At 44.8% G+C, this 14,657-nt stretch overlaps 1 protein-coding gene across 14 annotated transcripts in view; it reads right to left on the bottom strand.

Moving 5' to 3' along the window:
- pou6f1 (POU class 6 homeobox 1) overlaps positions 1–14,657 on the bottom strand; it is a 139,223-nt gene that overhangs the window by 41,638 nt on the left and 82,928 nt on the right. For all 14 annotated transcript variants that reach the window (XM_043682028.1, XM_043682029.1, XM_043682042.1 and 11 more), the window contains one exon: positions 9,351–9,480. In XM_043682028.1, coding sequence (XP_043537963.1) covers positions 9,351–9,480 — 130 coding nt within the window. The remainder of the gene's footprint in view (positions 1–9,350; positions 9,481–14,657) is intronic.

Below are 14,657 nucleotides of genomic sequence, written 5' to 3'. Positions count from 1 at the left end.
GCCTTCCTGACCTGTAGTCTTCTTCTTGACCTCTCCGCCTCCGTCCTACTCCGACCTATCACCCTCACCTTGACCTCTTTCCACCTATCACATTTCCAACTCCCCTCCTCCAAGTCCCTCCTCCCTACCTTTTATCTTCTCCTGCTGAACACTCTCTGCTCATTCCTGAAGAAGGGCCTGTGCCCGAAACGTCGAATCTCCTGTTCCCTGGATGCTGCCTGACCTGCTGTGCTGTTCCAGCAATAAAGTTTCAACTTTGATCTCCAGCATCTGCAGACCTCACTTTCTCACTCCACATGATGTCAAGAAATGGATGGAGGCACTGGATACTGCAAAGACCCTGACAACATTCCAGCAATAGTACTGAAGACTTGTGCTCCAGAACTTGCCGCTCCCCTAGCCAAGCTGTTCCAATACAGTTATAACACTGGCATCTACTCGACAATGTGGAAAATTGCCCAGGTATATCCTATACACATTAAGCAGTACAAATCCAACCCAGTCAATTACCGCCCCATCAGTCTACTCTCGATCATCAGGAAAGTGATGGAAGGTGTCACCAACAGTGCTATCAAGCAGCACCTGCTCAGCAATAACCTGCTCAGTGACGCCCAGTTTGGGTTCCACCAGGGCCACTCAGCTCCTGACCTCATTACAGCCTTGGTTCAAACATGGACAAAAGAGCGGAACTCCAGAAAGGAGGTGACAGTGACTGAGTGAAAGCAAGAATCAAATAAGGCCACGGTGCAAAATAACGTGAATGGGACTAAGAATGTTAAGAAGACAAGCCTTAAGGCCTTGTGTCTTAATGCGCAGAGCATTTGCAATAAAGTGGATGAATTAGTCACGCAAATAGATATAAACAGGTCTGATATAGTTGGGATTATGGAGACATGACTGCAGAATATTGAGAGGTATTGAGGACAGATAAAGAGGAAAAGGAGATGGAGGAAGCATCGCTGGTTAAACAGGACATTAATGCAATAGTGAGGAAGGATATTAGCTCTGATTTGATTTGAGGAGAAAGTGAGGTCTGCAGATGCTGGAGATCAAAGTTGAAACTTTATTGCTGGAACAGCACAGCAGGTCAGGCAGCATCCAGGGAACAGGAGATTCGACGTTTCGGGCACAGGCCCTTCTTCAGGAATGAAGAAGGGCCTGTGCCCGAAACGTCGAATCTCCTGTTCCCTGGATGCTGCCTGACCTGATTTGATTTGACCAATCACAATGCAAATTGAAATCGCCCATAGTTACAGCTGAATCTTTGTTGCCTACATCTCTAATTTCTTGTTTAATGCCTTCCCTAATATTACACTACAATTTAGGGGTATGTACACAAACTCCATTATTATTTTCTCCCCATGGTGTTTCTACATTCTACCCATACAGATTCCTGGGATGGCAGGACTGATGCATGAAGACAGACTGGATCAGTTAGGATTATATTCACTGGAGTTTAGGAGAATGAGGGAGGGATGGATTTCATTGAAACCTACAGAATTCTAACAAGACTAGACAGAGTAAATTCAGGAATGAAGTTCCCAATGGCTGGGGAATCCAGAACCAGCGTCCACAGTCTAAAGATGGAGGGTAGGCTACTTAGGACTGAGATCAGGAGAAATGTCTTCACCCAGAGTGGACAGCCTGTGGAATTCTCTGCCACGGAAAGCGTCTGAGGCCAAAACACTGAATGCTTTCAAGAAGGAATTCTAGATCTTCTGGCTAAAGGGATTGTGGGATATGGGGAGAAAGCAGGAACAGGGGACTGAGTTGGATGATCAAACATGATCATATTGAACAGGCAATAAACAAAGAAATAACTAATGCCTGTAAAAATGGTACAGCAATTATCACGGGAGATTTTAAGCTACATGTCGATTGGTCGAACCAGCTCGGTCAGGGTAGCCTTGAGGAGGAGTTGTTGAGTGTATCCGTGATAGTTTTCTTGAACAGTGTGTAATGGAACCAATGAAGGGAGCAAGCTATCCTAGATCTGGTCCTATGTAATGAGACAGGAATAATTTATGACCTCATAGTTAGGGATCCTCTTGGAAGGAGTGATCAACAGTGTGGTTGAATTTAGAATGCAGATGGAGAGTGTGAAGATAAAATCCAATACCAGGGTCCTGTGCTTGAACAAGGGGGACGACAATAGAATGAGGGAGGACCTAGCTAAAGTAGACTGGAAACAAAGAGTTTATGGTGGGACAGTTGACGAACAGTGGAGGACTTTCAAAGCAATTTTTCAAAGTGCTCAGCAAAAGTATATAACAGTGAAAAGAAAGGACCGGAGGAAAAGGGGTAATCTGCCAAGGGTATCTAAGGAAATAAGGGAAACTATCAAATTGAAAGAGAAGGCATACAAAGTGGCCAGATCAATGGGAAACAAGAAGATTGGGAAAGCTTTAAAGGTCAACAGAAAGCCACAAAAAGAGCTATGAAGAAAAGTAAGATGGATTATGAGAAAAAACTAGCTCAGAATATAAAGACAGATAGCAAAAGTTTATTTGAGCTATAGGGAGAGGCTGAACAGGCTGGGGCTGTTTTCCCTGGAGTGTCGGAGGCTGAGGGGTGACCGTATAGAGATTTACAAAATTATGAGGGGCATGGATAGGGTAAATAAGCAAAGTCTTTTCCCTGGGGTCAGGGAGTCCAGAACTAGAGGGCGTAGGTTTAGGGTGAGAGGAGAAAAGATATAAAAGAGACCTAAGGGGCAACGTTTTTCACACAGAGGGTGGTGCGTGTATGGAATGAGCTGCCAGAGGAAGTGATGGAGGCTGGTACAATTGCAACATTTAAGAAGCATTTGGATGGGTATATGAATAGGAAGGGTTTGGAGGGATATGGGCCGGGTGCTGGCAGGTGGGACTAGATTGGGTTGGGATATCTGGTCGGCATGGACGGGTTGGACCAAAGGGTCTGTTTCCATGCTGTACATCTCTATGACTCTCAAATATATAAAACAAAAAAAAAGTAGCTAAAGTAAACACTGGTCCTTTCAAAGGTGAGAAGGGGGATTTAGTAATGGGATATGAGGAAATGGCCGAGGTATTGAACAGGCATTTTGTGTTGGTCTTCACAGTAGAGGACATGAATAACATCCCAGTAATTGACAAAGAGACGAAGGTAGGTGAGGACCTGGAAACAATCATTATGATGAAAAAAGTAGTGTTGAGCAAGCTAATGGAGCTAAGGGTAGACAAGTCTCCTGGCCCTGATGAAATGCATTCCAGGGTAGTAAAAGAGATGGCAGGAGAAATAGCAAATGTGCTTGTGGTAATTTTCCAAAATTCACTGGACTCTGGGGCAGTCCCAGCAGATTGGAAAACAGTAAATGTGACGCCACTGTTTACAAAAGGAGGTAGACAAAAGATGGGTAATTATAGATCGGTTAGGTTAACCTCTGTCGTGGGAAAATGCTCTTCCTATTATCAAGGAAGAAATAGCAAGGCATCTAGTTAGAAATTGTCCTGTTGGGCAGACATAGCATGGGTTCATGAAGGGCAGGTCATGTTTAATTAATCTACTGGAATTCTAGAAACAGCACAGTGGACAACTGGGACCCAGTAGATGTGGTATATCTAGATTTCCAAAAGTCATTCGACAAGGTGCCGCACAAAAGGCTGCACAAGATAAAGATGCAAGGTGTTAATGGTCAATGTATTAGCATGGATAGAGGATTAGTTAACTAACAGAAAGAAAAGAGTGAGGATAAATGAGTGCTTTTGTGGTTGGCAGTGACGAGTGGTATGCCTCAGGGATCAGTGTTGGGACCACAATTATTCACTATTTACATAGATGATTTGGAGTTGGGGATCACATGTGGTGTGTCAAAGTTTGTGGATGATACAGAGATGAGTGGTAGAGCAAAGTGTGCAGAGGACTGTGAAACTTTGCAAAGGGCCAGAGATAGTTGAAGTGAGTGGGCAAAGGTCTGGCAGATGGAGTACAATGTTAATAAATGTGAAGTCATCCGTTTTGGTAGGAATAACAATAAAAAGGACTATTACTTGAATGGTAAAAAATGGCAGCATGCTCCTGTGCAGAGGGACCTGGGTGTCCTTGTGCATGAATCACTGAAGGTTGGTCTGCAGGTGCAACAGGTAATTAGGAAGGCAAATGGAATTTTGTCCTTGATTGCTAAAGGAATTGAGTTTAAAAGCAGGGAGGTTATGTTGCAGCTGTACAGGGTGCTGGGGAGACCACACCTGGAGTACTGTGTGCAGGTTTGGTCTCCTTACTTGAGAAAGGACGTGTTGGCACTGGAGGGAGTGCAGAAGAGGTTCATGAGGTTGATTCCAGAGTTGAGGGGGTTGGCCTTTGAGGAGAAACTGAGTAGACTGGGATTATATTCATTGGAATTTAGATGAATGAGGAGGGATCTTAGAGAAACATATAAAATTATGAAGGGAATAAATAGGATAGAAGCAGAGAGGATATTTTCACTGGCGGGTGAAACTAGGACAAGAGGACAGAGCTTCAAAATTAGGGGGAGCAAATTTAGGACTGAATTGAGAAGAAACTTCTTCACCCAGTGGGTTGTGAATCTATGGAATTCCTTGCACAGTGAAGTAGTTGAGGTTTCCTCAGTAAATGTTTGATTGATTGATTTTTGAACAGTAAAGGAATTAAGGGTTACGGTGAGAGGATGGGTAAGTGGAGCTGAGGCCATGAAAAGATCAGCCATGATCTTATTGAATGGTGGAGCAGGCTGGATCGCCTACTCCTGTTCCTAGTTCTTATATTCTTATGAATGGCAGAGCAGGCTTGAAGGGCTGAACGGTCCACTCTTACTCCTATTTTATACATTTCTAACTGGACAGTTGTTGATTAAGTTTGAAAAAATATTCTCCATCTGTAATTAAGCCATATAAAATGAGCGTAGAATTGCTAACTTTCTGTGCTTTATACATCTGAAACATATCAAAGTATGACATGTGATAATCAATGTATTTAATTCTAAGGTCTACATGACAGTGACATGTTTGACTGCTCGGTGCTCCCCATTGTCCCAAGCTGCCTGTCTCACCCTCTGTGCAAAAGGCAATGCAAGCCACAAGGGTGGGCAGCCCACAAGTCAGTGAGCGTACACTCAGAAAGCAATGTGAAGTACACAGAGGTTGGCAGTTTCCAGATAAGCACAAAGTAGCAAGTGCTAAAAAATGAAAAGAAGGGCCACAAGATACATCCTGTGCAGATGCATGAGATTTGTGTTTGTCCTTGGGTGAAAAACAACCTGGCAGAAGCAGGCAAATCTGATGAGTCCCTGAACTCCAAAGTGGAATGTTGAAAGGCTGAAGTAGTGTGTGCGTTGATCTGACAGCTGGTACGATGATGTGGTGAGGTTGGTGGCTTGCCAATGCCCAGTTACATGGGTGAAAGGTTGAAGAGGATAGCGTCCATGGAGACAGGGTATGAAAGGTTTAAGTTATAAAGAAAGGCTGGATAGGCTGGGACTTATTTCAATGAAGCAAACAAGGTTGAGAGGCAACCTTATAGAAGTTCATAAAATAATGAGGGATATAGATAGAGTTAATGGTAGTTGTCTTTCCCTCGGATGGGGGACTCCAAGATTAGGGGGCACATTTTTAAGGTGAGAGGAGAGAGATTTAAAAAAGACACAAGGGGCAAATATTTTACACAGAGGGTGGTTCACATGTAGAATGAACTTCTGGAGGAAGTGGTGGGTGTGGGCTCAGTTACAATGTTTAAAAGACACTTGTACATGAACAGGAAATGTTTGGAGGGATATGGGCCAGGAGCAGGCAGGTGGCACTAGTTCATTTTGGGATTATGGTTGGCATGGACTGGTTGGGCCGAAGGGTCTGTTTCTGTGCTGGAGAGAACCCTTGGTGGATAGAATCCATCAAGATATAATGATGCTGGCTTGACCTTATATTTCACAGTGCATGGATACAGCTGTAGCAGCCGACAGCATGCTAGCATGATAGTCAAAGCACTCGATATGGTCTGAACTGCCAAAATGCAAACCTCGGCTGACCCAAACCCATTGCAATGAGCTTTTTACCCTTAATTTTTAATGAACCATCTCCATGGCAATATTTTATCACATGGGCATTTGTTGAAACCTAATGATGCTATAATCAGTCTTCTTTCAGAATACTCCCCAGCCCACTTTGCTCTTAAAGCGACATCACACAAAATAAACCATTGGCTTTATGTAGCAGATGGGTCATCAAAAGGAACAGTTAACAGTAAATTGGCTATTCACAGTGTAAAACAAGCTTGGAGCACAAGGAGCAGCAGAAGATGATCTCAACAAGCAGATGCTTACCCTAATCTTTGAAGAACTGTACACTCCCTGTCCCCCTTAGTGTCAAACATGCCTTTCAGCTCCTTTATTGACAGCTTTATTGGGATCAGGGAGGTGGGAACAGTTCCAAAGCTGCACACTGGGAGTCTAAGGCTAAGGTTTCTCTTGTCTCACATAGCCAGCTCCAGAAATGAGCTGCTGCTGCCTGCATGTCTGCACGAAGCTTCTCTGCAGTCCACTTTCATCTATGTAGTTCCATCAGCACACAGCCAAGTGGCAGAGGATGGAGGGTTGGAGAAGGTCAGATTCCCACAAAATGTTTCCATGCTGAAAGTGAGCATCAGCCACTTGCCACTGTCAAACAGGATCTGCAGCTGCAGACACCAACTGAATGACAAGTGTCATGTCTGCAGCCACACCCAGGAAGCCCTGAGGAACTACTGGAGTTAAAGACCATAAAACCATAATGTGCCTTCCAATTTGTCCCAAATGCTGCAGTCTGGACTTCCATAGATGGGTCTACAATGTTAATATAAATTTCAGGAATGTTCTGTGTGGCACAGTTGGTCTCCAAAGTGAAGATATCCTTGTGATGCTCCTAGCGCGTTCACCTTTTAAGGCAGCCCCTGAAACATGAGTCCAGAGTCTCTACACTTCCTGCATCCCCGTCTACCCAATCTCAATGAAGGGATGGGTTTACCATTCTTGTCTTCTGATTCCCTGGTCTCCTAATCTGTCAGTCACTTGGGTAGTGTTGTCTAACTCCTGTCTCCTGGTGCCTGCGTATGTTCAGGTGGATGCAGATTGATGTTAACAGCATGGGTTCAATTCCCGCATTGGATGAGGTTACCATGAAGGGCTCTCCTTCTCAACTGCTCCCCTCGCCTGAGGCATGGTGACCCTCAGGTTAAACCACTACTGCTCATCCTTCTAACGAGAAAGCAGCTCTCTGGTCAGGTAGGATTATGGCGACTTTACCTTCTCCTGCAGCAATTCTTGATAAAGCCTTAAGTTGGGCTTTTGTTTTGCAACTCACTGCTGCCTGAATGACATCAGGGTGCCACATGTCCACTTACTCATTCTATTTGATCAACAGAAATTTAATGTGCTCTCCAATTCCAAGTGGCACCAAGTCTCTTCCTGAACGAACACGCAGCTACCCGATAGTCATTGCGATTTGCACTACCCACCCCACATTTTAAAAATATTTCACCTGCAGGTACAGCTCCAGGGAAGTGAGTCTGAAAAGCCACCACCTTTTAGTCAGCTGTTCAGTACTCTCAGCCTGTTCTCTGCTTTATGTTCGAATTTGTCTTCTTGAAGAAAGGAAAAGCACGGTGCATTTCTTGCCAACATTTGTCACTGAATTCCTTATGACACTGAGCATTACTGTCAAAGCACAGATGCTGCTGAGACACTGGAAACAACTTAAAAAGTTTTTGTTTCCAAAAGTGATTGAGGGGAGAAAAAGTTTCCCATAAAAACAACATTTTAATTGATGTTAGCAGTCTTGTTTTTGGACAGTATTGTTCTTCCCCTCGCTTGAAATATTCCCAATAAAACAGAGCGGTTCAGAAGTAAGGTGATACTTTACAGATCTGCAGGGTGACTGTAGTATCAACTGAGAAACATTGGGTTGTGGTTGCTCTCTACTTAGGTCCACAGCGAAGACAACTCCAGACTGCCCACACTTGCCCAGGTGCACAGCTGGGCTTCAAAGATGGCCCCAGGGATTCTGGGATATCCTGGCATTGGCCAGTATTCTGCCTATGATGAGTGAGAGAATAGGATGATATAAAGGGATTGTCTATTGGTAATAAGGTGAGTTTGGAAAGATGAGAAAAGCCGCTGGGCCTCCTGGAGAGAAACACTTCATGAAACTCACCAAAAATAACACTGAGCTGATTTCTGGTAAGATTCAGCCCAGAGAACCTATGCTAAAGTAAAAGCTGAAAATGCTGGAGAAACTCAGCATCTGTGGAGAGAGAAATGGAGTTAACATATAGAGTCTGATATGACTCCTCTTCAGAACTCAGGTTATGCTATGTAGGGGGCGGCACAGTGGCTCAGTGGTTAGCCCTGCTGCCTCACAGCACCAGGGTCCCAGGTTCGATTCCAGCCTCGGGTGACTGTCTGTGTGGAGTTTGCACATTCTCCCCGTGTCTGCGTGGGTTTCCTCCGGGTGCTCTGGTTTCCTCCCACAGTACAAAGATGTGCATGTTAGGTGAATTGGCCATGCTAAATTGCCCATAGTGTTAGGGGCCTTAGTCAGAGGGAAATGGGTTTGGGTCAGTTACTCTTCGGAGGGTCGGTGTGGACTGGTTGGGCCGAAGGGCCTGTTTCCACAGTGTAGGGAATCTAATCTAATCTAAACCGATGTGAAATTTTGGTAAGACGACACTTGGAACACCGTGAACAGTTTTGGTTGACATATGGAAAGGACATAAAGATACTGAAGAATGTTCCAAAAGGATTTTCTGCAACGATATTGGAATGGAGTGGTTATTAGAACAGAGTGGGGCTGTTTTCTCGGGGAAAGGAAAGAGTGAGGGTTAGACCTGATCGAGGTCTTTAAAATTATGAAAGGATGTTGAGACAAACGCTTCCACTTGTGGATGAGACCAGAATGAGGGACCTTAAAGATAACTTAGGCACCAAGAAATCCCATTGGAGTTCAGGAGAAAGTTCTTTACTCAGACAATGGAGAAAATGTGGAACTCAATACCATGTGGACCAGTAACTGAACAGTATTGATGCAATTAAGGGTAAACACATGAGGGAGAAAGGACAAGAGGGCTGTATTGATCGGCCTAGATAAAGAAAGATGGGAGCGGGCTTGTGTGAAACAGAAATACTGCCATGGTGGATCTGTCGAGTCCAATGTCCTGTTTCTATGCTACACTTAATATTAAGTAAGACATGCATGCATACACAATACACATCACTTTTAAATAGTGACAGTTCAAGGTATTTAGATGGTCAATGCAGAGATGCAGTAATAACAGTAATTCATCAATTAGGTGACTGTATATTTAGCAGCAGATAATATTTTTCATGGTTTTGGTCCAATACGTACTGCTGACTAGTTGTCCAACACTGGCAGCGGACGAAGTGCTGCTTGGTGTAATCGGTTCAGTCGGTGCAGTGGCTGTGGTTGGTGTCACACTGGGTTGCGTAACAGAAGCCATTGTCTGGAGAGTTTGTACCTTAGAGAAAAGGAGAAGAAATAAAGTTCAAAGCTTAGCGTGATTTTCATTTAGAGCATATTGGCCCAGCACCAGAGACACTCTGCTGAAATACTCACAGATTGCCCCAAAGAAGATTAGATTTGAACTCTCCGTGCTATCAGATCTTTCACACCGGAGGCAAGAACATTTTAGGATCTTTCAAGGATGTGGTTTTTATTCAAGGTGTTCATGTCTACGTTACGTTACATGAGGTCCAGGAGACTGTCACTGATGCTTGTTATCCAACCAGGCCGTCTCACAAATTCATAAATTGATGAAGCAGCAGATTTTGTTACAATGCAGTTTTTTGACTAACTTTGATGGGGCTTTTGTGGCGCAGTGGTAGTGTCCCTACCTCAGGTCTAGAACATTTGGGTTCAAATCCAACCTGCTCCAGACATGTCATACCATGTCTGAGCAGGCTACTTAGAAATAGCTGTGACCAACTTTGTAGCACTCAGTTCCTGACAGCAGATGGCACTCTGTACTATACCATCTGACCATAAATGTGAAGAAATATTAGTTAGGCTTAATGCAGGAGGTAGTTCACTAATTGGGCACAGCCCACAAAGGAGCACAGGCATCTTGCTAATAGAGGGAGGACAATCGGTTAAATATAGTTTGAAAGTTACCACTCTGTTAGTTCTTTCTACAACAAATACAAACTGACAGAAGTTACATTAATGTCATGAACAAGCATTCAAAGATATTCCACGTAACGACTGTGCGTGCAAATCACTTTCAACTAAGTACGAACACAATGTTACCAGTGAACTTAAAATATTCAATTCTTCCATATTGCTCACTCTTGCTCTCATTTTCTGCTGTTCACTAAATTACTACCGGGCCAAGGCAAACTTGATTACAGAACTGTCCGAAGGTTTGAAATGAGAAAAGTTATCAGGCACATCTAAGCTACATTACTTTGTCAATGACACAGCGTGGTTCTCTTAAATTCTCATTCCAGCCTGCACAACTTGCTTTCAAAACTTTTTTTTCCCTGAGAGTGTGTAAGGTGTATTTTACTAAGGGGTTTCACACCGAGCTAATACATTGGGGTTCAGCCAATGGCAAAGTATCACCTTGGCAACAGAAAAGTGGTTTTGTCGCTCTGTACCAAGAATTGCTAATCCTCACAGTAAGGAAACAGTTTTGTAAATAATCATAAAAATAACTCAGAGAAATATCTGAAGTTGAGGAGAGAGAAGAAACAAATCCGAAATGGGGGTTGCAAAGAAATTACGTGCAGAAATTTCTGCTTCCTTGAGTGGCAAAGGCAATTATAGAGTCATAGAGGTGTATAGCACAGAAACAGACCCTTCGGTCCAACCCGTCCATGCCGACCAGATATCCCAACCCAATCTAGTCCCGGCCAGCACCCGGCCCATATCCCTCTAAACCTTCCTATTCATATACCCATTCAGTTGCCTTTTAAATGTTGCAATTGTACCAGCCTCCACCACTTTACAAGCAAGGTACTGACAATACTCAACCAGCGTGCAGTTGCAACACAGTGTCCAACATTAGATGTGATTCTACCTGATTTGTCCTGCCCAAATGCCCACCACCATTCCTTGCCGTTCTTGCTTCATTCTACAACCTCCCCTTGTCACCTTGACAGCCATCAGGATGGGATAGCCACTCAGTCCATCAGAGTACAAGTGCTACTCTAGCAGTCTGGTAATGATAGCCGCAATCATCCGAAAGCAGCACGGTTGGTAAACTGGAGGCTTGCTCATTCTCCTCCACCTTCATGGGAGCTATTCACCTGCTGTGTCTCCCTCTCGGAGGCTGTGCAGTGGCCACTGGAGGTTGCTGTTCTGAATGGGTTTGCTGACGATATTGCAATTGGTTAAATCCTCGGGGGAAAATCAGAATCTTTTTCTCAACATCAGGAATCTGATCTCATTCTCACTGTATATGCACTTTTCCCGGTGACCTTATAGAGGTTTACAAAATTATGAGGGGCTTGGATATGGTAAATAGGTAAAGTCTTTTCCCTGGAGTCGGGGAGTCCAGAACTAGAGGGCATAGGTATAGGCGAGAGGGGAAAGATATAAAAGAGACCTAAGAGGCAACCTTTTCACACAAAGGGTGGTATGTGTATGGAATGAGCTGCCAGAGGAAGTGGTGGAGGCTGGTACAATTGCAACATTTAAGAGGCATCTGGATGGGTATATGAATAGGAAGGGTTTGGAGGGATATGGGCCGGGTGCTGGCAGGTGGGACTAGATTGGGTTGGGATATCTGGTCGGCATGGATGGGTTGGACCGATGCTGTACATCTCTATGACTCTATGACAATACTCCAGGTGTGATCTGCAGCAAGACATCCCTGCTCCTGTACTCGAACCCTCTCACTATGAAGGTCCAACATCCCATTGACCTTCTTCACCTCCTGCTGCCTCCTGCAGGCTTACTTACAGTGACTGGTGTACAAGGACACCCAGGTCTCATTGCACCTCCTCCTTTCCCAATCTGTCACCACTCAGAGAATAACCTGCCTTCCCATTTTTGCTCCCAAATGGATACCCTCACATTTATCCACATTACACTGCATCTGCCATGCATGTCCCCACTCACTCAATATGTCCCAATGACACTGCAACATCTCTGCATCTTCCTCCCCTCACCCTACCACCCAGCTTTGTGTCATCTGCAAACTCGGAAATATTACATTGAGTTCCCTCGTCTAGATCACTAATATATATTGGGAATAGCTGGAGTCCAAGCACTGATCTCCGTGGTACCTATCATTGTTTGCCACTGCAAAAAAAGACCAGATTATTCCTACTCTATGTTTCCCATCTATCAACCTTTTCTCTATCCATGTCAGGACACTTCCCCCCAATCCCATGTGCTTTATGTTTACAAATTAGTCTCTTCTGTGGCACCTTATTAAAAACCTTCTGAAGGTCCAAATAAACTACATCAACAGGTTCCCCTTTATCCACTCTATTATCTACATCCTCAAAACATTCCAGTAGATTTGTCAAACATGATTCTCCTTTCGTAAATCCATGCTGACTCTGTTGGATCCTGTCACTGTTTTCCAAGTGCTCAGCTATTAAGGTCAACTAATAAATCTTGTATAATGGACTCTAGCATTTTCTCCATTACCGATGTAATGGAGATGCTCACTATAATTTAGCCAACATGCTCTTATACACAACCCTGCCTTTATTGGATCATTGGCAGTTGGGTCTGTGGTGTTGGGGGGAGAGGGGGGGGGGGTTGGGGGAGAGAAGGAATGGGGTGGCAAAGTTTCAGTCATCCTACTGCAGTCTTTTACTGTAACTGCTCAGCATCATTTGCACTGTGTTCATCAGAGTAAGGCCCACTACGTTAAAGGTCCACGTAGAGACCTTCTACGGCAGAGTCCTCAAGGTCCCAGTGTGTGGAGAATGATGCTGAACTGTCACATGTGGATGATGCGAATGTTGACTGCTCACATTACACAGGACCTTTCTGTTTTGAATATTCCTTAGACAGGCTCATTGGAACCGTGACCAATTAACCCAGCCGTGTAATTTCTTTGTTGGCTCATTCGTTGTAGCCAAGAGTGTGGTGCTGGAAAAGTACAGCAGGTCTGGCAGCATCTGAGGAGCAGGAAAATCGATGTTTTGGGCAAAAGCCCTTCATCAGGAATGAGGTTGGGAGCCTCAAAGGTGGAGAGATAAATGGGAGTGGGGTGGCACTGGGGGGAAGGCAGCCGGGACTGCAATAGGTGGATGGAGGTGGGGGTAAAGGTGATAGGTCAGAGGGGAGGGTGGAGCGGGTAGGTGAGAAGAAAGATGGACAGGTAGGACAGGTCATGAGGGTGGTGCTGAGCTGGAAGGTTGGAACTGGGGTAAGGTGGGGGGAGGGGAAATGAGGAAACTGGTGAAGTCCATATTGATGCCATGGGGTTGGAGGGTCCCGAGACAGAAGATGAGGCGTTCTTCCTCCAGGCGTCGGGTGGTAAGGGAGTGGCAAGGGAGGAGGCCCAGGACCTGCATGTCCTCGGCAGAGTGGGAGGAGGATTTGAAGTGTTCAACCACAGGGTGGTGGGGTTAGTTGGTGCGGGTGTCCTGGAGATGTTCTCTGAAGCGCTCTGCGAGTAGGCATCCTGTCTCCCCATCATAGAGGAGACTACATTGGGAGCAACGGATACAGTAAATGACATGTGTGGAAGTGCAGGTAAAACTCTGATGGATGTGGAAGGCTCCTCTGGGGCCTTGGACTGAGGTGAGGGGGGAGAGGTGTGGGTGCAGGTTTTGCAATTCCTGTGGTGGCAGGGGAAACTGCCGGGAGAGGAGGGTGAGTTGTTGAGGGGTGAGGATCTGACGAGGTAGTCGCAGAGGGAACACTCTTTACAGAAAGCAGATAGTGGGGGGAGGGAAATATATCTCTGATGATGAGATCTGTTTGTAGGTGGCAGAAATGGCAGAGGATGATGCTGCCTGACCTGCTTTTCCAGCACCACACTCTCAACTCTAATCTCCAGCATCGGCAGTCCTCACTTTCGCCTAGCTCATTCGTTGTAGCACCAAACAAGAAATAGACGTTTATATTTGCCTTCTTATTTTGAATGTTAAAAGGCAGCGATGTCTGGTGCTTGCTTACCGGCTGAAGTGTGGACTTCAACTTTATGTGTGAAATACAGATGGCTTGTGGAAATATAATTTCTCTGCATTGTCTTGAATCTCTCAGAAAATATGCACTTGTAAAACAAAATAATTTTGAAAAATTCAACAGTGATAAAAGGCCATCTCCTATCTTAGGCTATCTATTACAAAGGGATCTCGATCAATTGGGCCAATGGGCTGAGGAACGGCAGATGGAGTTTAACTTGGATAAATGCAAGATGTTGCATTTCGGTGAAACTAACAAGGGCAGGACTTACGCAATTAATGGTCAAGCCCTGGGAAGTATTGCCGAAGACAGAGACCTTGGGGTTCAGACACACAGTTCTTTGAAAGTTGCGTTGCAGGCAGACAGGGTGGTTAAGAAGGTAAAAACAATGATTGCAGATGCTGGAAACCAGATTCTGGATCAGTGGTGCTGGAAGAGCACAGCAATTCAGGCAGCATCCGAGGAGCAGCAAAATCGACGTTTCGGGCAAAAGCCCTTCATCAGGAATAAAGGCAGAGTGCCTGAAGCGTGGAGAGATAAGCT

This window comes from Chiloscyllium plagiosum, chromosome 43 (assembly GCF_004010195.1).
Source record: "Chiloscyllium plagiosum isolate BGI_BamShark_2017 chromosome 43, ASM401019v2, whole genome shotgun sequence".
Taxonomy (NCBI): domain Eukaryota; kingdom Metazoa; phylum Chordata; class Chondrichthyes; order Orectolobiformes; family Hemiscylliidae; genus Chiloscyllium; species Chiloscyllium plagiosum.
Note: the sequence above shows the minus strand (reverse complement) of the source record. Positions and strands in the feature narration are given on the sequence as shown.